General features: G+C 43.0%; 1 protein-coding gene across 1 annotated transcript; it reads left to right on the top strand.

Annotated features, from left to right (window-relative positions):
- Position 1: 1 nt before the first annotated feature.
- ptpn9a (protein tyrosine phosphatase non-receptor type 9a) lies at positions 2 to 20,159 on the top strand. The gene is made up of 14 exons (XM_047596362.1): positions 2 to 149; positions 310 to 529; positions 6,351 to 6,494; positions 10,844 to 10,933; positions 12,398 to 12,522; positions 12,833 to 12,938; positions 13,617 to 13,727; positions 14,230 to 14,546; positions 14,967 to 15,054; positions 15,395 to 15,464; positions 16,362 to 16,440; positions 16,528 to 16,678; positions 17,382 to 17,589; positions 17,825 to 20,159. The coding sequence occupies exons 2-14, from the start codon at positions 497 to 499 to the stop codon at positions 18,013 to 18,015; spliced, it is 1,713 nt and encodes a 570-aa protein (XP_047452318.1). The 5' UTR covers positions 2 to 149; positions 310 to 496; the 3' UTR covers positions 18,016 to 20,159.
- Positions 20,160 to 22,588: the final 2,429 nt, after the last annotated feature.

Genomic DNA, 22,588 nt, shown 5'->3' on the forward strand with positions numbered 1-22,588 from the left:
CGAAAAACTTGCGATTCATGGCATGGAGGAGCCAGCGGGCAGCTGCAGCCCTCTGATCTGCGTCAGGTTAGGCGGATGAGCTGCAGATCATGGTCTGAACCGAGTTAACGTCGAGCCGAAGCAAACCCTCGCCTAGCTGCTCGAGTGTGGTCCGCTTTTCTCTCGCTCCCCCCCCCCCACGCCACCCCCCCTCACTTCTTCCATCCGTGTTATTTTCCTTCTCCTCGGTGAAATCTGACACAGCATCAGAGGCTTTTCTGTCTAGTTCGGATGGCAGATCCGAGCTAATTAGCCGTCGTCTCTTCGCAGTCAAACGGCACCGAGAGGGAAGAAACATTCGGCTCCGACTGCTCCGTTTCAGATGCCTGCAACTTTGAGCGAGAGGGACAACCCCTAAAACCCCGTTTTTACACGAGGGACAGATCATCTCCGTCATCTTCCACTTTATGAGAAGGACGCGTCTCGGTGAAAGGGGACCAGAGGACTGACGGGAATCATGGCAGCTACTTTATCGGCGGAAGAAGAACAGGTAGGCCGAGAGAGTCTCTGTGCTTCTGCTTCTTCCATTTCTGCGTAACGCCGCCCGACCGAGACGGCTCAGCCTCGGCTCTACCTGGTGGTATTTTGGCCCTGTGCGCGGCGTGTGCGCACCGCGGCGAGCGGCGGACGGCCGTGCGCAATGGTGGATTTGGTTGCGAAACGGTCCGAACGCGGAGCGGAAATATTGTATCGATTTCTGGCGCATTATTGCTGTCGTTGCATCACTGTCAGTTCCCCTCTCGGTCGAGGGGCCGATCCGAGCTGAGGTGTTGCGACACAGGCCGAGGCTCTGTCAGCCACCGCAGAAGTGAAATTTTGCGTCTCGGAGTTTGCAGACCGTGATATTACCGGGAAGCCCTGTGGGGGAGAGCCGTGAACGATCCACATTTGGGTCATCGAGAAATGTGTTCAGTGGAAACTTAGCCTCGGCCAGCAATGTGGGAATTAAAGAGGCAGGAAGTGAGCCATCTAACCTTCATCCTATCATCCAGATACAGGCTTTTTTTCTTATGAAGTACACACACAGCTCACTTTGCCTTTATGTGAGATATTCCTGTCAGCCACGTATGTGAACTTTTGACAAGTTTCCCAACCCACAGCAAATCTCTGTAGATGAAAGACTTGTTTTATGAAGCAGAACAAAACTTTGAAAGAAATGGAAACTTAAATTCCCTGTTTCGCTTTTCAAGATAAAGGCCAGGTTAGGAAGTGTGAATAAAACTAAAATGTAACAGCAGTATTATTATTATTATTGGCTACTTTAAACCTCTCTGATCTGAGAGGCTGGAGAATGAAGCGTGCTTTCTCCAGGAGTGAATGGGACTCCGGTTATTAGAGCAGAAGGAATTGGCTCATAAATCATTTAGCTTATCGATTATTCTGATGGCGTATTATTATTTTATGTCTGAGCCTCCTCGAGGTTCGCTGTTCTTTGTCTTCTGTGCTTGTGAATGAAATGCTGGATTTGGACAGGCAGCGTAAAGAGTTCTCACTGCGCCTCGACTCTTTGCGGATTGTGGTGTGAATCACGAAAGCACAAGTGTCTGTGAAATGAGTGATAATCCAGATAGCTGTTAGCTGTTGGATCCCTGCATAACATGCCCACTGATGCTGCTAGTTTGTCGGGTACGGTCAGCTGAACCTAATACCACGGCTGGAGCTTTACTGTATTGCAGCAGCCCCGCAATAAACCATCACAAATGAAGTTTAGTTTAGTTTGGCGTGGCTGCACTTTGTGCTAATGGTGAATTAAGTTGCGTGGTGCACGTCAGAAGTGTTTACAGTGGGTAAAGCGATGGTTTGTAGTAGTTTTCCACCTACCTAGCTACAGTGCAATCAAACAGGATTACAATCTGTGGCCTTGAGGAAATAAAACGTAGTAAAGATGAGTCGGCGCCATTCATGAAGTTAGAAGCTCTTGGATTTGAACGGAATGACAGCATTTCTTTTTCCTTCTGCTTTCTGGTTTAAACGTACCGACAACCAAACACAAAAGCAGTTACGGTATAATAATAACGAGTTTACTGCCTCTTTCATTTGTTCCTCTCTCCTGTGCTAGTCATGCCCGTGCCTCCTCTCTCCTCTGACTCCTCTCATCATCTGGCCAGCAGAGCGCTCCTTATCTGCCGACTCCATTTCCTGTGTGAGCCAAGGCCCCTGCTAGGGTACCGGACGCCCTCATTACATCCACAGCCTACTGGGGGTTGTGTGTGTGGGGGGGGTTGGTTGTTTGGGTGGATTGTGTATTTGTGAGTGTGTGATCGTGCGTAGCAGTGCGGCTCTCCTGGGAGCATGCACTGGTGCAGTGGAACTTCATTCTGGAGGCAGCTGTTAAAAGTATTTCCACTAGACTCGGGGGATGGGAGAGTTTATGAGTTACAGAGTGCGTGCGTCTATCATGTGCTTTAGAGGAAGCGTGTGCGCGTGTGTGCAGTCTACTCCCAGGAAGCAGTGGAGTGAGAGAAAGTGGGGAGTAGGGAGATAGTGACGTTATTGACTTCCTGTTTTGGTATTGACTTGTGCCAAATGGGACTCGGTGAAGTGAAGCGGAGCCGCTTGGCAACAGCAGTCCTGCATTTGTAAATAGATTAGCATGGCATCTGTAATCAAATAGATTCTGAAAAGACAACGTCAAGGGCAGCCATGGAGCCTCCTAGAGCATATTAATAATGATGTATATTACCTCCTCTGTAGGATCACGGTGTAACCACGCCACTGCCATGACCGTCCATGCATCACTTCCTGTAACTTTTCCAAAGAATTTCTTCCAGCTCAGAAATTAACACACTCACCATGTACCGCACATCTTATTCTGACTAACATGAATACAGCAGATAATGGCATTGATGTCAGCACAGAAATTCCGATGAACGATGGCGCAACTGTAACTGTAACTGTGTTTTGACATGGCAAAATGGACAGTAATGGTGTCTACAGTTAGACCGGTGGTGGAGAGTGTTGGGAATGTAAGGTGTGCCAGTTTGAAACTGCCAGTCGGACTGACTGTGTCACGCAGATTTGCCAAAATAAGTCGGTTAAATGATATGTATATGAACAGACCAAAGGAACTTGGCAACACTCGCGCAAGCACGGAAAGAATCCCCCACACTCTGCATCACCTGAACCCACTTAATCATACACTGGGACATCTTGGTGCTCGCTCCTTCGTCAGAACACACGAGTTCTTTTATTTTCCCCCAGTTAAAATCTTTTATCCTGCCGACCTGTCACCAAGATATACAGCGTGTTAAGGACTGATAGGATAAGCGCACACGCCAAAAAAAAAAAAAAGGTAGTTTATGGCCGTTAACTGAATATCTTCTTTGTGCTGTTGGTCAGACTATTTACACCGTTACTTCCTGTATCCCGTCAATTAGTTGTTGGAAGTCATTGTCATCGCCACCAACACCGACAACCACAGCAAAGAGGATTATGTAATGTTAGCCATGTGTTGGGAAGCCAGAATCCATCTGTTAAAAGTCTCCCTCCGCGTTCGCAACGACTCGTGTCCGCATACAGATTAATTCTGCACACGCACAAACCTGTCAGTCTATTTAGATTCACATCAGGCAGCGTAAGCTTTGAACCGAGGGTTTGAAAATGAATAATCAAGAAGTTCAAGGGTGGAAAAAAAAAAAAAAAACTGGCCATTTCAGAAGTGGAGCAAGTCAGGCAAATATTTATGCATCCTCCAGGAATTGTACAAGTCACTCCTCCGCAGTGAGCCTTCCACTGCAGTCCGGTGTGCTATCATGAAAACAAACTGGTTCGTCCTCAAATTCCACTCTGGCGGATATGGCCCCTAGTGCAGAAAAACCAAACACGACTGGCTTCTACAGGAACAGAGGGTCACTGCCTGGAGTTGGCGGGCTGTCCTTAAAAGGCTAAGAGAGAAAGAGCAGCTGTCAGAGCATTAACATTTTGGAAACCTGAGTGTACCTGACAGCGGTCTAACAGGAAGTTGTCTTTGGCCGACGCCAAAGGATTAACGCTTCACAGTGCAACAACAAAGAGCAGACGAGCCATATTAAATGGAACATGGGGAATGCCTGTTGTAAAGACGTACCTAATAGCTTTAAGCAACCTAGAAAGGATGCCTGTTGTATACATCCACAGAATATCATTTTGTAATACTCAAAAGGAAAAAAAAATGCTTGTGTCGTAGCATTCATGAGATGATTTTATGTGCTGTATAAAGTTTCACTGCAGTTTCTTCTTTAAATATTTAGAAAAGTTGGTATATTTGACAAAAAATAAAATAAAAAATCTCAGCCCAAAGGTCCGTTTAATGACTTCCTGAGTGAACGGAGCTGGACACGCAGTGACACAGTGTAGAGTTGTTTCACTGGAAAACCTTTCATTCATAGCAATGCACCAGTTTTATTTTTTTCCAGGAAAATAGGTCATTCTGAGAGTCTAGTCTAAGAGTCTAAGAGCTTGTGTTGTTCAGTTGAGAAGCATGAAGCGTTTACCGCTTGCGATTAGATTAGTCTCGTTACACCAATATTGTGTAATCTGCTCTGTTCGTTCGTAAAGGATCAGACTTCAGAGAGTACCACCCCCCTCCACATTTCCCCCCATGGGAGTCGGATATTAGTCGGCCCCGGCCCTGTCAGGTGCAATCATCCCTCATCCCTTGCATGCTAAGGCTTCTGAACAGAGCAGAAGCTGCGGGCCCTCCTGGGTCTGAAAGCGCTGGCTTTTCCTGAGGAGAGACAGTGGCATCCTGTCTTTAGGCCCTGCGCTTGTCAGTGATCGTTTTGTATTCCTAAAGAGCTGCGGATTCTCAGAACTTGACTTCCTGTCTCCCATGCATGCCCCGCCGCCGCTGTGCCTGACCAGAGAAGCGGAACCTTGTGTTTAAAGTGTGAGCTTTCACTGCCTCCTCTGTCGCCTTTTGAGGATTCACTTGGTGCTGACTTGCTAACTCCGCGGGTGCTGTGGGTGGGAGGGTGTGGGGGCCTGAGGGAGTGTATAATGAGAGTAGCGTGGCAGGAAGCCCCTGAACGACTGCTGGCTATATGCATAAGTTATTTGCAAGTTGGGTGGGAGGCCTTTACGGTAAACACATTTGCAGTATGTGTTATAGGTATTTTAACATCTTATGTGGCTTTTTCTTATTAAAAAAGCGTTAGGGTTGAACTTTTATTAGTAATGGGTCACATGTTTACTGTGATGTGAAAGATAACGCACGCATGAACGGACCAAGAACTATCATGAGTTGTGGAGTTCACCTCATTTAGTTTAGTAGATTTGTACTGTTTTGACTCACTTTGGCCACTCCATTTGTGACACTCATACAGCAACGCTTTCTGGCTGCAGCATGCCCAACAACTGCACAGTAACGTACCTGCTCAGCACCAAGTAGCACACCAAGCGAGTTAACAGCTAACCAGTGGAAATGGTTGAACATCTGGCAGCTGAAGAGCCAGATGTTCCCCTTAGGGGCTGGTGGAGACCGCAAAGGGGGAGTGAATATTGGGCATCAATGCCACGTAATTGCCAGTAATCATGACATCAGTCATCGGTTTCAGCTATTTTCCATCTTGCTTTGGTCTACCGGGGGTTATTTCCTGTGGTCGCAGCTAATTAGTCGAAGCACGTTGGATCCACATGTGCAAGATTAACCATCACGGGGGTTAATAGCCAATCTCTTGATTCGATCTTGATACCTGAACCCAGCCGGGGTTCTCTAACAATGCGAACCTGCCTTTTAATTTAATTGTGATCAATGAAACAAGGGAAGGAACCGCTTTAGTAGCCGCTTTAATAGCGGCTTCACATCATTAGCGTTGCCCGGCGCTGCAAGTTTTATTTCAATAAACAAAACGCCCCATGTGCCTACGCGCTGCCATTGTATCAATCCTCGCCTTTACTTGTTCTTCTAAGATCAACAGTGAGGTTTTTTCTTTTTTTTTTTTTTTTTTTTTCGGTGGAAGTTTCCACAAAATACCGAATACACAGCTGCAGTGGACTCGAGATGAACCCGGAAAACTGAGGAAAAAACTTGTGTGTAGCCAAACGTTTCGGATGGCTGCGCAAATTGCAGTTCACACCTCGGGGCTTCTGTGTTAATACGTTCTCTGTATACGCTGCTCATCCTCGCTGGTTCTCCAGTCTATACAACAGCACATGCAACGCTACCGCAGACGCCTTGCCAGGACATGAAGCGGTTTAAAATATTCTGTGAGGCAGTAGCTCACACTTCCTCTGAGGATGTATAGAGTTTAAAGCCCAGTTTCACTTCCTTCCTATTTGACCCTTCGGTTAAGCGAGTACAAAGCTTGTGACAACATCTGTGTCTGTTTCAGGCCACCAGGCAGTTTCTGGAGGAAATCAACAAGTGGACCAGTCAGCATGGAGTGTCACCGCTGTCCAGGGAATTGGCCGTCAAGTTCCTCATGGCTCGCAAGTTTGACGTCCTCCGAGCCATCGAGCTCTTCCACAGTTACAGGGTAAGGAGTCGTCACTCGCTGCTTTCACATGGACACCGGTTTCCCACTAATAATGAGAAGATCATAAAATGTGTCATAAAGTCACTCCAGTTGCAACAGAATAGATACAGATACAAACTCTGGTGCCTAAGACCCATGTAAAACTTGAACCGGACAGTGGAATAAGTATGTGCTTTCTGTCCATGTCTGCCCCAGACATAGGCCGGGGGGGGGGGGGGTAAACATGAGGTTAATATAATGAGTTTCCAACAGGGACTGAAACATGGTGGTGGCGAAACGGCGGCAGCAAAACGAGTTTGTGGAACAGGTTTTCGAAAGGATGAATGGAAATGAAGATGAAGTGATGTGGGCACCACTGTTGGAAGTGTGTACCAACCATGGTCACCCTCTACTGAATGAATTCATAGTTGTCAATAATCAATAATGATAAAAAAAAACACAGAAGAAAAAAATTTATTGAATTTCCAACAGATCCACTCCCTTTGTGCATATCAAAAGTACTGAAATGCATCTTATCTGCTCATTCAGTTCATCATCCACATTAACTGTTACAGTGGAATCAGGTTGAAGAAATATTGTCTGTGTAAACGTAACAACTGTGGAGTCGTCAGCTGAGCGCTTATTGTCTGATCTTAAATTTAGTTAATAATCAAAATAAGTGGACGTCTGTTGGATTAAATGTCAGGGGTGCGAATGGGACGTCGGCAAATGAAAGCCACGCCTCAGCGGTTAATGTCACCTGAAAATGTGTAATATCTGCAACAACCTTATTCCTTAGCTTCAACATCCAAAGAACAGTGGAAAAAATGGATTATTTTTTTCATATTTCTCTCATTCATTGCCGTCGTAGGATTGCGGACATTAGCTGACAACATTCCAGCGGTATCCACCCTGTCCTCCTATCCCTATATCAGAGTCAGTCTGTAGTATGTGACCTTGTGATTGGCTGAGCAGCGACAGGGGCGGGGCCTATTGTGTACAGGTCTCGTGTGACTTCTGCATGGCTGAATGAGTGAGGTGCTGACTGGCAGATAACAATTTCTACCTCCATTTATCTCTTTACTAAAATATGTTGGAAACATGTTAATGTGTGTTTAAAGAAATTTTAAAATGTGGGGCAAAAATGTCTAATCAAGCAAAGACTTTGCGGCCCCCCCTGCAGTACCTCCGCTGACCCCAGATCCCCCTATTAAAGACCTATGGCCTATAGTGACTATTTTTATTTTCTGAAAGACTCTTTTTAGCTCAGCTACCAGTCATGAGAAGGTGAAGGGAGGCCTTAGAGACGGTAGCTATACGCTACAAGTCCCAGCTAACCAGAACCCAAAGCTCCTTCCTTAAGCTTTCTTGGCCGGTCAGAGGGCTATAATGGAACCAGGAAAGGCAAATGTGATTCTGGAGAAACATAGTTTCAAGTTTCAGCAACCTATATTTAGAAAAGTATGCCCCTCATCAGTCGAAACGCTTTCTTTTTCAAAGTTATCGAAAGAATCTGTACCTCACATTACAACTGTGTTGTGTACCTAAGCTTTTCTCGCTTGCTACATAGTATGTCCGTGTGTTTCCAGAGAAGCTGTTGTACTGTTTTTAGTTTGACTGTTCGGACAATTATGACACAACTGAAAAAGTCTGAACTACGCAGCTCTCGATACGCAACTGCCGTTTCACAAAAAAATTTTTTTTTTTTAATGTTTTCTCATGTCTGCCGCGTCTAGCCAAGTGATATCCATTTGAAAACATGAGACGAAATGAACGTCTTGGTGCGTGCGAGGTGTCTTCAGGACAGTAACACAACATATTTCTTCAGAGACCGTAGCCAAGCGAGAGATCGCCTGAGCAGATGCATCAAAACCCCCGGGCCAGATACACACCCACACACACACACACACACAAACGCGCACACCAGCTCGCACACCGAATTATACACCAGGGGATATTTCAAGAGGCCGTATGCAGGCTTTTTTAGCTTTCCAGAGAGCTTGTAGCTTATCGCGAAATAAGTGTTGTCATCAGAAAAGATTATTGGTTGGCATAGCTGAGGTTATGAAGTTGGCCTAAAGGAGGAACATAAAGTTTCACAAGCTGGGCTTACATGGTGAACGGCAGTAACAGGAAAAAATACCTCTATTAATAATGTTATGGGTAATGTAATGTGTACATTGAGTTGTTTCTTAATGGCGGGGGGGTTGGAGCCTTTTTCATGTATAACAGGCGAACAGCCGCTGCGACTTCCATCTCAAATGTCTGATCTTCTCCTTTTTGCTTCCTGTTTCTCTGCTGTGCTCTTAGCCACTACCCTCGGGACAGACATACGCATGATATCTTAGTTTTAGTTTGAAACCTACACTGATGTTTATGCTGTGTATAGCAGCAGCAGCAGCAGCAGCAGGACATAGGGACATCGACAAGACAAGTGCAATTTAAAGACTGTAAAACATAACAGGGTGAAAATATGTGTGTGTGTCTCTCTTTCAGTTACATGTAAGGACCGTGCCGATATTATCATCATGTATCCGAAAGAAAAAGCAGAAACGGTGGTGGATGAAACCCCAGGTCTTATTCGCTCAGTAATCTGAGAATAACATTATGAAGGCCTTCTCCTCTCAGTGAGCAATATCTACCAGGGAGGAGGATGAAAATCTCATTTTGCCCCTAAATCGTCTATACTGCTATAAATTTTCTTTCTGTCTGAAGTCGAACATAAAAAACAGAACAAAACGGGATTTATCTGCTCAGGAGTTCCCAGCCCAGACGTCTCGCGCAGACTCTAATGACCTGAATGGCTTCAAGCCGTGACAGGATTTTACCTTCTTTGTAACGTCGCTTCCCTCGTCAAGGTGGGTTCTTATTGCGGCAGCGAACAGTTGGCCTGCATAAACACGACATTCAAGGACTCCATGAATGCCCTGAATGTGACTTGAGGAAGGATTAGTCTCCCCTGCCACGCCACAGCCCATTTAACTGGGTTACATGCCGTGTCAGCACCAGGACAGAGGCTGGGGACAAGTAATTAGTCAGAACAAACTTACGGGCAGCGTTTCCAGCCTAGTGTTTGCACTGGCATTCAGGCCGAGGGGGCTTTCGGTACCGCACCATCTACTGAGAACGCTGTTGTTCTTAATAATTCATCGTGATTTGGTAAGCCATTAAGCATCACACATACAAAGAGTGTTCAGTGTCAATGTGGTAACAAACAGGAAAAAGTGTGCAAGTCAGTGACTTTTCCCGCTTCTCCGTGGGGCGGGTTCATTCAAGAACACGCCGCGCGAACGGGAAACAAGATGGACATCAGCAATATCCACTGTGGGAGATTAAAACTACTTCCATGTTTGTCGAGCTTAGTTTAGCAAAAATAGAGGGAACCGGAAAAACGGCCGGTCTTTTTCTGTCCAAAGGTAGAATCAGCTCCAAAACTAACTGATGTCAATTATTAATTCTTGTTCACTGAATCCGTACGACAACTGAAGTCTGACATACACAGGGGCCAGGTCACTGAGTGCATGACTGAAAACCAGTGCGTGCTAATGTAACAGTCGGAGGGGGAGGGGGAGGGGGCAGGTGGAGGCTGTGGTTTCTCGTATTATTGTACTGTATGAGCACATGTTTCTGTTATTTTGACGTCCTCGTTGTAGTCGGTGCGCTCGGCTAAATGACCGAAACACTTCAGTGTTTCATTTAGTCCAGTTTGACGGCAACAGTTACAAATGACATCCTCTGAAGAGATCGGTTGAATTAGCGCCTCTCTGACGCCGTTTCAACATAAACTGAACATTAGCGTGGTCACGAGGCTGAGATCTAGTATCTAGAAAACTGCATTAGAATGCATTAGTTTTTGTGGTGTTATCAGGTTCATCTGTAGATGGTCTGAACATGGCAGCGCTGTGAGTTTAATTGGTCTGTTGGTCAGTTGGTAATTGGTGAATTACCACTGAGGTGTGATTCCTAAGAAAAAATGTTTAATTTTCCAAAAAGCTCTTGAACTCTTGACGTCCTTCTGTTTCAGTAACAATAGTTACAACAATAATTCACAGGAATTCTTAAAGCAGTTATTTGTATGACTCCGTGTCAACTTCTACTTCCCCATTATTAAAATTTAAGAGAGTACAATGGTGAATTGAAATTACGCCCCCATGCTTAATGTGTATTCGCCAGCAACCCCCCCTCCCCTCCCCACAACCTCCTCAAGGCCTAAAAAGAAGAAATGGAAACCTTTCAGAGAGAGATACTCCTCTGACAGGAAAGTCAGGCGGGTTTGTCTATTGTTCAGAGGGAGGAATTCACCTCAAAGTGACGGCCTGTTCTAGTCACTCCGTGGCCTGACTCCACCTGCTGTGATCTGTTTTCTTCAGGAAACGCGTCTTAAAGAAGGAATTGTCAGACTTCAGCCTCAGGAGGAACCTCTGCGCTCGGAGCTGCTCAGTGGAAAGTTCACCGTGTTGGTAAGAATGTCCTTTCAATCTCCTCCACATTTAGCATTTGCCCTTGAAGGGTCCAGCCTAATGACAGATTACACAGCAATTGCAGGCCAAAATTGTTAATATTCACCATTTTGCTTTTTTATAGCAATTGTACATGAAGATGAGGCTTAGTCTAACCATAAGTTAAAGAGTGACATGTTTCTTTATTTTGATGAATATACATAACTGTCCTGGTGTCATATACTCTATAAGCACCAGAGAACCAAATGTTGGATTTCTACCATTTACTCGTTTCTCAGCTTCTTCAGTGTTTTTAAATTACAGTTCCACAAGCACGTCAGACCATTGTTTTTATTTTTTTCACTTTCCTGGCTTTTGTTGACAAGAACATTACTGCCTGCCTTATCCTCCAACATCAAATAATGTTCTTTATGGACCGTCTCAGCTGTCGTCTATCTCTGCATCTCCGTTTATGTGTAGTTATTGTTCTGATGCTGCTGCGGCTGTGTTTTGCTTCCAGTCCAGTTCAGTCTTTTCTGATGGAGACTCCAGATAAACAGGCTTCAACACACAGCAGTTCTCAGGCTAGGACACAGGTTTCTAGACGCATTTCTTGGGACTGTCTTCTTGGATATTGCTCCCCATCTGGCTGTTGCTTTTTAGCTCAATTTGCATAGAAGAGCATGTTTGGGCTGGAACGTTTCAGCGCAGAGGTGTTATAACCTGGCATTAAGTGTCATGTTTTGGCGGGACTGATTCATGCTCCAAGTGGGTTTCCTGGGCCGGATAAATTTAGCCTTTTGTCAGCCACACTGCTAACGCGAAAGATGCCACCTTCCAGCTCAAACACACACACGCACGCACACTTTCCTGTGTTTCCTTGTCCCTTCCTTCCCCATTGACGTGCCACAGTGGCATTGATGCTGCACATCCTCTTGTCTGACGTCTGAGTTCTCCAGCCTCGGCAGCGGGCTTCATATCCTGTCTGATGTATTTTTAGCCCTCATGCTACAGGCTACAGGCTTATTTACTCACAAAGGAGTGTTCCGCTCCATTTAAGCAAAGAGTCTGTAGTTACCTTTAACGCTGGTTAAGTTTCTGTTCTGTGTCTCTGGGACAAAAAAAAAAAAAAAAAAGAGTGTCATTATTGACAACAATTGTACCTCCTGTTGAATTGCTGACGGGCCTTTCTGCGCTGGCAGTGTGCCAGCAGCCAGCACATGAACTTATGTGCCCCCCTGTGGTCATTGTTCAGCCTTCAATTTGCAGAGCTCCCATTTGGGTGTTGCTGTAACACTTTAAACCAGTGAACGCCTTCAAGTACCACATGATCTGTTTTCTTGATACAGTGTAATTTGTACAGCTGAGAAAATTGGAACTTGTTATTTGAGATGCACGGAATGGCAGACGAGGACAATGCATTTTTGTACAGGTTTTTGTAAATATGGGTTGAATGCTGAACCGGTTAACCTTGTGTATTTGCAGAGCGCACGAGACCCTTCGGGGGCCTCCATTGCCTTGTACACAGCGAAGCTTCATCACCCCAACAAGACAGGCAACCACGTTGTGCTTCAGGCCCTCTTCTACCTCCTGGATCGGGCCGTGGAAAGGTGAACACCCTGGTTTTCAGTTTGAAATTGTTTGTGAACTGTTATCGGAGAATCCCTTTTTGCATAGCATTTTTGCCATAAGTAGAACCCTAACCAAATTCATCAACCAGTTTATTTTTGTTCCCGGAGGGAATCTTACAAATGCTACACCAAGTTTTTCCATATGTTCATAGTTTTAATTCAAATGCCATCCATCTGCTGCGTTGGAAAACATTGCGCTTGCTTGCATTGCTTGCACAAGATGGTTGTTGCTTGACTTTTTTTTTTTTTTTTTTAAATCATGTTCAACATGTTTCTCTTTTTGTCGTAGCTTTGAGACCCAGAGAAATGGCTTGGTGTTCATCTATGACATGGCGGGCTCCAACTACACAAACTTTGAGCTGGACCTGAGCAAGAAGATCCTCAACTTGCTCAAGGTTGGTGTTACATTGCTGTGTTTTAAATGTAATGCGTGTGTGCCGTACCAGTACAGGTTTAGATGTAAATGAACTTTTTCCCTAAACACCACAATATACTGTACGTTGAAAGGAGGCCAGATGAATTTTCTGCTAGTTTTGAAAATGATTCACTCCATTCCAGAGACAGTTTAATAATAATCTGCCGAGTCATGTCCTTTCTTCTGTGAAGGAGCAGGAGAAAGCCAAAGGGCGAAATAAATGTCTCATGGAAAGGCCTGGATAAGGATAATAATTATTGAATCTATACACCGTGGCTGTGCAAAACTTATTAATGCTTATTTTGGCTTTTACCTACAGTTTCATCTCAGTGAATTATGCTTCAAGAACGTAGCGATGTGTCATCTGGATGCTTACGTAGCCACATCAGCAGCAGGGACATGTATTTAGTGCTCATATTGATCTGAAAATTGACTAGAGCAGTGAAGTTGCCATCAGTCAAAATCGATTCCTAAATACAGAAATAACGTGCTATAAAACAGGGAAAGCGCAATTATGTATGTTTGTCTTAAGTTCAAGTTGTATTTTTTTTTAAGAATTTTATTTCAAATACAAATAATGTGCACAACATTTTGTAAATCATGACTATAAAAACTGAGAATGTAATGGTTTACTATATGACGTGCTGTCCTCCACTAGGGGGCGTTCCCTGCCAGACTGAAGAAGGTGTTGATTGTCGGGGCCCCAGTTTGGTTTCGAGTGCCCTACAATCTGCTCAGCCTGCTTCTCAAGGAGAAACTCAGGGAGAGGGTAAACGTTCATTTTCTAATTCCTCTCATACCAGCTCCTCAGCTCCATGTTTTTAGCTTTCGTGGAATGACAAAGGGTAAATCGGTGGGTGATTCAGTGTCACCGACTGTGGCAAGTGATCATTCGATTAAGGGATTCTCTGTAACCACGTATCCATCCGGCTGCCTCAAACATGCCTGCGATGTTAATGCGTGAATCAATGGAATTGATTAGTCTCCCACATTACTGCAATTGAAGAATTTCATTAGTATGGATTTCTTTAGAGACCACATCACCTGATGGCCACAGCTTTATTTCTGCAATAAAGAATACAATTATCAATGAATGCTCACTTTTTGTCATATATATACACATATATATATATATATATATATACACACATATATATACACACACATATATATACATATATATACATATATATATATATACATATATATATAGAGAGAGAGAGACTTCTGTAAGCTTATGCATTCCTTTTGTCTTCACTGTCTAATACTAGGTTCAGATGGTAAAAATGGCCGAGCTGCGCCAACACCTACCCAGAGACTGTCTCCCCCAGCACCTTGGAGGCCTTCTCCCTCTTGATGCATACAGCTGGAACCAGCAGCTGCTGGCAGGTCAGAATGGCAGAGTGGACCCCGTGGATGAGTTGGTGGGCATCCCCGTAGAAGATACCTCCATTCATGTCCCCGGACCCGAGTCCATGCGTCCACAGGAGCTGCTGACCCACCTCGGCAGGCTACAACGCTCAGGCATCCATCTGGAGTACGAGGAGCTTCGTAAAGAAACACCACCCGGGACCTTCCACTGTGCGCAGTAAGTTTACAGCAGCAGACCCACACTCACTTATACAGATTAATCCAGTCCAATAGAACTTCTCTGCTGTAATGCCAGGTTTTATAAAGCCTGTTATTTTGTTACGTTGTATGCTCCTTTCATGGATGTGAATAGGAAGGGCAAATGTATATGTGTACTTATTATATAATCATTGATGTAAGTTTTTAATTGATAAAACTGAAGCGACAGAATTAAAATAAAGTACTGAGAAGTTTTGGTCTCGCTGAAGTACATTGCATGCCTACAGTCAAGGTACCTATTAAGGTGTTAACCCTAGAAATCCATAGTTATTACTTTTTTATGAGATACATGTTAATAAAAGCCATCCAGTTTAGCCTCAATGATGGACAGCGGTAGTCATGGGCAGTAACCTTTGTACTATTTTTAACGTACCTACAGAGCAGTCTACAATCAGGACAAGAATCGCTATGGAGACGTGCTGTGCCTTGATCAAACAAGGGTCCGTTTGAAAGCCAGAAGGAATGAGGTAAATGCTTAATATGCATACTGTAGGTGTCATTCTTATAAAAAGGAACAGACTTCCAGTTCATCCATGGTCACTCTCAGTTGCTAGTAAATGTGCCAAGCTTTTGGAATTGTGAAAAATGCCAGTTCTCTGGTGGTAACAAGCTAGCTGGTGTAACTAAAGTAATTTGATTCTGTTGTAATCTAATGCTCATCCGCCCCTGTAGATAACAGAGTTGTACAATGTCTTTCAGGTCATAGCACACTTCTCTTTTTTTCACTCTTTTTCTACTGATATTATGTACCTTGCATTTTGCCAGTGTTTCTTCTGCCTTGTTGACGGAGCTTTGTTGTTCTTGCAGAGATCGGACTACATCAATGCAAGCTTCATGGACGGCTACAAACAAAAGAACGCATACATTGGTACTCAAGGTATGACAAATATTACATATGTTAATATATATTTATTTAACACTTGCATAAATTACTGTATTGTATTAACATAGGTATAATGTAACATTTGAATTAAGTGTTAAGCCAATTTACTGAGTTTAGTTGATCACACCTTCCTTATATTTAAAGTATTTCAATTCACACAGTGCTGTGCACCTATTTGTGGTCAAAAGCAACACTTTTTTAAATTTTCTGCCTATTTGTAGCCTAAACTGACCTTAAGATTCAAATTCCCTGACCTTAAATGTAAATGCCTTTACATCAAATGTACCACAAAATTGATGACAGTAATGGGCCAAGCACTGGACCTTGTGGTACACCAGTATTAATTTAAGCACATTCAGAAATGATCATGTCTGGAACATGACTTGCTTTGTTCCACAGAACATGACAGTCATATTACATGAACTTTAGTTTCCTTTGATGATTGTCACATTGGAATTAAGTTTTATTAAATAGTTGGATAGAAACATTAACTGCTGTAAAAGGGCCTGAAGCCCGAGTGATGCAGTTCATACAGACTGAACTCAATACACAATTACTGCTGTGAATTGTATCCTGGACTCGACAGGCAAAGGTTATACACTTACAATATAGTTACAATCGTTAAGGACATCAATATTCAGCTTGGTTTTTAAGCAGATGTTTAATGAGTTCTTCAAGTCAATTTGGCCAGTTAGTACTAATTTACATCCAAGGAAACAGAACAGAATCAGTTAGTGGAGTCAAAGATATTGCAAGTGCACATGAGAGAGCGACCAGAAACAACCTATGCTGTCAGATAATAATTTTTATGTAAGTGGTTTGTGTAGCTCATTAGGCAGTTACTGCATGCAATCAAATGGATCTGCCTCATTAAACCAATGTTCTGTGTAGGACCACTGGAAAGGACCTATGGTGATTTCTGGAGAATGGTCTGGGAACAGAACGTCCTCGTTATCGTCATGACAACCAGGTAACATGAGTCGATGAGAGACGGTTTCTCCTTTTCGGAGTTGGTTCGAATTCATTTTAACAAGTACCCCCTGTCCCTGTGCTGCAGGACAGATGAGGGCAGTCGGAGGAAGTGTGGACAGTACTGGCCTCTGGAGGAAGGCGGACAGGAAGTCTACGGCCATATGGCAGTAGTGAACCAAAGGGTGGACCACCACACCCACTACAACCACACCACTCTTGAACTGCACAACACTGAGGTACAGCCAAGCATTTCAATGGACGTTTTGGTCAATAAATGTTGTGACATCCATTTTTTCCGTTTATCCCTTTGTCAGGCATAGTGAGGAAGTTTTAGATGCCTGTCTGTGTATAGATTAAACAAATAGGATATATTGTACAGAGTAAGTGCTGATGGAAGAGACTTTCCCTTCCCTCCTATTTATTTATTTTTTTAAGCTACTCCTCCGATGACAGGGTATTGATCTCCCCATCTAGCCGTGTAAGAATGTTGTCAATGAACTAAGAACATTTAGAGGTTCTCAGAGTTCCCACCAGAGGATCCCAATGACTGAGTAACGCAACGCAAATTCGGTGTAAACAGGCTTTAGTAGAACAAAATCCAAAAGAGGACATGCCTGGGAAAAGAGGACGTCTGGTCCCCCTGGCAAAGCTGTAAATTCAATCATTGTTTTTCCAGTGTAGCACTCATGCCTGTCATTTGCCTTATATTTCGGTATAGTACGGTCTTCTACATCACTGCCACCTACTGGGCTGGAGGGGAACAGGTTGATTTTATAGTGTGAACAAAAATGATAATAAAAATAGGGGTTGCTTTTCTTATTAAGAAACTAAAATAAAATATCAAGCTATTCCTTTAATGGCTCATTTTAGCCATATTTCAAATGAAAACATTTATTTTTGCCAACATGTAACTGTGTAAATCTTTTATTTATATATTAGACTTGTGAACAGAGACAAGTGAGTCATTTCCAGTACCTCAGCTGGCCCGACTACGGTGTTCCCACCTCAGCAGTGACTCTCATTGACTTTCTGGGAGCTGTGAAGAGACAACAGAGAAAAATGGTGAAGGCTTTGGGACTTCAGTGGACAGGCCACCCACTGGGACCGCCAATGGTGGTTCACTGCAGTGCAGGGATTGGGAGAACAGGTGAGACCTGGATTCACATTTGTCCAAAAGCCTCCTCTTCAAGAATGATTTCATTGTTGTCTTCAGCAGATGGTTTTCAAAATATTCTTTTGTAAGACACATGTACAATATCACCACAATTTCAAAGTCTGAAGATTATGGTTAACCGAACAGAGGACAATAAAGCTTTTGGCAAACATTCATAGATGGATCCCCTTTTACAAAGAGTTCTGCTAACCAGCTTTGTTCCTGACAGGAACCTTCTGTGCCCTGGACATCTGCCTGTCCCAGCTACAGGACGTAGGCTCACTTAATGTGTGTCAGACGGTGCGCCGCATGAGAACACAGAGGGCCTTCAGCATTCAAACCCCGGATCAGTACTACTTCTGCTACAATGCCATTTTGGAGTACGCCCAAAGACAGGGCCTGCTCCCAGCCAATCAGTGAGCTTCTTCCTTGACTTCCCAACCTGTCCATAAGCCCTGTGATTTCTGCAGTCAGTCTGTTGACCCCAAGCCATGGTGTGTGACCAATTAGTCCAAGAAAGTAACAGAACTCACAAAATGCTGTCTTTTGAAACCAAGCCACTCTTTATTTGCAGACCAAGGCAAGATGGTGACAAAAAAAAAAGGCTTGAGTGTTGACATGATGTTTTAATGTGATAACATTCTGGCTGCCAACAATGTGGCATTTTGTTTTTGCTGAACATATCCGAAAATTATGTGTGAGAGTGAACGACCTGCTCTAGTGTTGTGCGGTTTTGTCGTACGTGGTCAGGCACATTGGGTGAAGTGAAGTAATGTTGGTTAACCTTTTATTTATTTATTTTGTCACTGATGGTTTAGGGACCTCAAAGGAGTAATTCACCCTGAAATAAGATTGTCTGATGCTATTATAACATTTTAACTAATTAACATGGCCACCAAAAAAAACCTCTTACATTTCCCTTAACTGCTGCTGTGTTGTGTCTACAACAGCTTGGCTCAACTGCTTACTGTACAAGACTAAAAAATGGAGCTGTGGTGGAAAACTTGCTCTATTAAATGGGCTTTGATGGACACTGTGATTAATTCAGTTTCAGTTTTGGGTGAAATATTCCTTTAAAGACGTACCGTGCATAGGAAGCCTGATCTGTCATGCAACAATAAGAGAGTAGTATTTGAGCCCCCGGGTCCAGTCAACGCTGCCTTCACTGCAGTGCATTTTTAGCTCACGGCTAATAGTCACATAGATGGTACGAGCTAGCTCTGCATAGTCTCAAGAGTGTCGGACTGAACACAAGGAGGTGAAACTACAGTTGCCAAAAACCAACTTAGCCAAGAAGCTGTTGTATTCCTTTGAGCATGCACGATACATTCTCGTCTGCCTCAGTTAATATCCCTAAACAGTAGTATACAGGGTGAAGCACATCCAGAATAATCAGCCTGGCAACTCCCACATGTTTTATTTTATTTTATTTTATTTTTACTGTGATTGCTCATTAAGTAGTTTTTTTTTTCCTTTTTTCATTCTTGTTTTCTCAAATGCTAAAATCCAGGAAGTTGCATATCACCTAAACGTTGAGTCCATGGCCGTGTTTGCTCACCGCGAGCTGTGCCATTACACTTTAGTGAATGTGGGAATATATTGCTTATAAACTCCCCACACACCTCGACACGCACACGTGTTTAGAGCAGACCACGCCGCAGTGCCGACGCCACTGAAGCGTGCATCTGTGCAAGTGATCAGTTAAGACCTCATGAGTAGTGCAATACCTTTCCCCCCACCCCCCCTTCTTTCTTTTTTCTTTTTTTTACACAAATCATGTCTTAGCACTTTTAATGAACTATTCCCAATGTGCTCTGAGATCAGTCATTGTGGCGATAGGATGGGAGGACAAGTACAACTTAATAGTAATTCTGTAGCTCTACATGTGATGCTGGGATGACTTGATTGTTAATATAAATTTAGCGACGCATAAATATAAAACATTTAGTGACATTTACTGTAAACACCTGCATAGAGCTTTATTGAGACAAGTCAAGAGGGTTTTTAGGGAGAAATCGGAGATCGTCGTCAGAGTAGTCGATTTAACAAGCACAAATCTGTGCCTACACCCTATAAAGTCCTCCTTTGACACTTGACAGAAATGTAAGTATATTTTCATTATTATTGTGTTATTTTAAGTTCTACAGACTGTGGTTGTAATCAGTGCTTTCATCTGGTCCCAGTATCTTGCCATTATTATAGAGTACATGTACAAAGACCGTCTTCGTGTGTCATATGTTGCATTATGTTGTCGCCGAGTGGAAAAAGAAAATGTTTTCTTTACTACAGAATTCATATTGAATTTGCTCGTAGTGAAGCATTTTTTTTTTTAAGTCTGCCATCCTCATGTAACTCTGATTTTAGAATTATTTTTCCTTTCAATGATGGACACAAGATGTGCTCTATTTTATTTTTCTATTATATTCAACGACTGTTTTCATACGATTACCCAGATTATACAGTTATCTACATTAATTTTATATTTGTTCTGTTATAACCTATTACTTTATCATTCATAAGTCTATTGATTCAAGCTATACTGTATTAAATACAAACTACGTCAATGTGTACGCGAAAGTTGTTTCTTTGTGTGTAACTAATTTATGTGTGTGTGTGTTCATGGTTGTATGTTGGAGCACATTTAACATTTCTATTGAGATTCACTAGAGTTGTTAAGACCAAGTGGTTAACTTAAGAATCAAAAATATAAAAACAAATGATAAAGTAGTTAAGTTCAGTCTAATGCCACTAAAATGTGTGAACATAGTTTTCTGCATCACTAAATCACTTTACGACACTGATCAGTACTTTTAAGTTGGCAATAAGTCAGTTGACTGAAGACATCTTTGGTATGTCAAACCCACGCAGGAAATCAAACTATGTGACCTGAATTTGCAGTTCTCCCTCAGCTCAGCATAGCATCTTTCACAGTTTTTTTTTTGTTTTTATGGTCTTCGGGTTAATTTATTTCAATTAATTTTCCATATTTGCCATTGCAGAAAGCAGCTATTTTCTGCAGTAAATATTTATCCCTGTGTAGTAGATGGAAAGAATCCCTCAACCAGGGATATTTCCCTCTGTAGTTGGTAGAGAGCAAAATTGGTGATTAATGGATGTGTGTATCAACACGGCGTTCAGTAAAGGCTTTACAGGTTGTGTAAATGGTCGACTGCTTGGTCACGCATTCAGAAATATGAAGCGGGTGCGTTATGGCTAAAAACCTTATCGCACATCTTCCGAAGTTCAAGGACCCGGAACATCATGGTCACAACTTTTTGACCTGGCATAAATGTGGATGTTACTTACACATGTACCACACACCTAGACCAGACCAGACACCCCCACCTCAAAGCAGTGACACTCATTGATGGCAGCAGCCATCCCCAGCAGGATGCAGCCTGACACAGACACATGCACAAAACACTTTAAAAATAACTCACAAAACATGAAAAACAGCACAATGTGTTGGCCTGGCCTCCAAACTCACTAGATCCCCACTCTCCCCTCAACCCATTGGACCTAAAGGCCCCCAGTAACAATATTCTGTTACCAGACACCACAGGACACCCTCAGAAGGACTGTGTCTATTCTGTGATAAGTCACAACTGTTCTGAAAGCACAAGGGAGACCTACACAATATTAGGATAATGTTATGCCCGATCAGTGTGTAAGAGTATTTATTAGTCTTGGCTAAATATCCAGTATTGATTTGACTTTGAGAGCTATCTAATCATCCTGCAGAGACCCAAACTAAACCGAATCCACTTCTCAAGACAAGACAAGGTAATGATTACCTGTCACTGCAGCTGACAGCTAAAGGTCTACTTAGCTCTTAAAATACAGTGGCAGCGGTTGAACGTCTGAACTGCTGCAGACGTGCAAAAAATAGCGAATTTAGCGAGGCCGTGGGTGTGTACTCCCACATCACCACGCTGAAACACTGCAGCCGTGGAGCATGCTGGGAGCTGAATTCAGCAGCATGTGGGTATTTCTTTCTCAACAATGCTTATTTTTGGGGTGTGGTATGGTGTACTCTGGGTGAATTATTGCTCTCTATATACGGCAGCTGAAAAGCTGACTGAGAGCAAGTTTCAGTGTATCCTTTCCAGCTCACAGCTGAGGTGGAAGTAGCCGGTTATCAGACAGTGTCCCGTTTGTCTCCGCACAGCACACCTTGAGAAGCATGCTTATGAGTCAGGTTACACTATTACACGTGTCACTGCATCATTTCCTCTAAATCCTACACCTGATGATGTGTTCACAGGTCGCGCAATAACAAGGGAATCCAAGAACGTTAATCATCCTCTGGGCCACGTGAATTAAAGACGGTGAAATCAGGAAAACAAACTCTGAAACAAGACTTATAGCTGACGGAAGTCAAAGAGAGTGGAGTAAACCTGAAAATGTTCAGTCAGCCAACATTTATGATCTCGGATAAAGATGACTGCTAGAATTTTCCGCTTTATGGGATCTGAACAAATGGCACACTATGGATCCGCGGAGAGATTTTTGAGGGCCGGGGGTAAGTGTTCTGACTAAAGTATGCACTCTAATGTGTCAGCGTTCAAAAGGGAAATCACAGAGTCAGCTTCCCATACAGTCATGGGCCTGGATTTACTGGATTTAACACTGTTGGTGCAGCAGTCTCATTTGAGTGTGTATACTTTTCACCATTTAAATAAATTTAAATGACATTCAGTGAGAAAACAAAATGAGAAAAATACACTTTTCCTTATTTCGGCACCATGTTATCTTTGAACAGACTTCTGGAATAAGAGATTTAAGAGCAATTTTCACTTCGTTGTTTTGTAAATGATCTAATTCTGTATTATTATTGAAATAAATGTATCATATATATATTATTTTGATGTACAGTAGAGTAGAAGTTCCAAGCTAAAAAAAAGCCCCTTTATGTAACAAAAATAATTTTAAAAGAAACATTTTAAAAACTTCCATCATTTGTTCATTAATTAACTGTAAACCACTGGGAACT

This window comes from Mugil cephalus, chromosome 10 (assembly GCF_022458985.1).
Source record: "Mugil cephalus isolate CIBA_MC_2020 chromosome 10, CIBA_Mcephalus_1.1, whole genome shotgun sequence".
NCBI classification, from domain to species: Eukaryota; Metazoa; Chordata; class Actinopteri; order Mugiliformes; family Mugilidae; genus Mugil; species Mugil cephalus.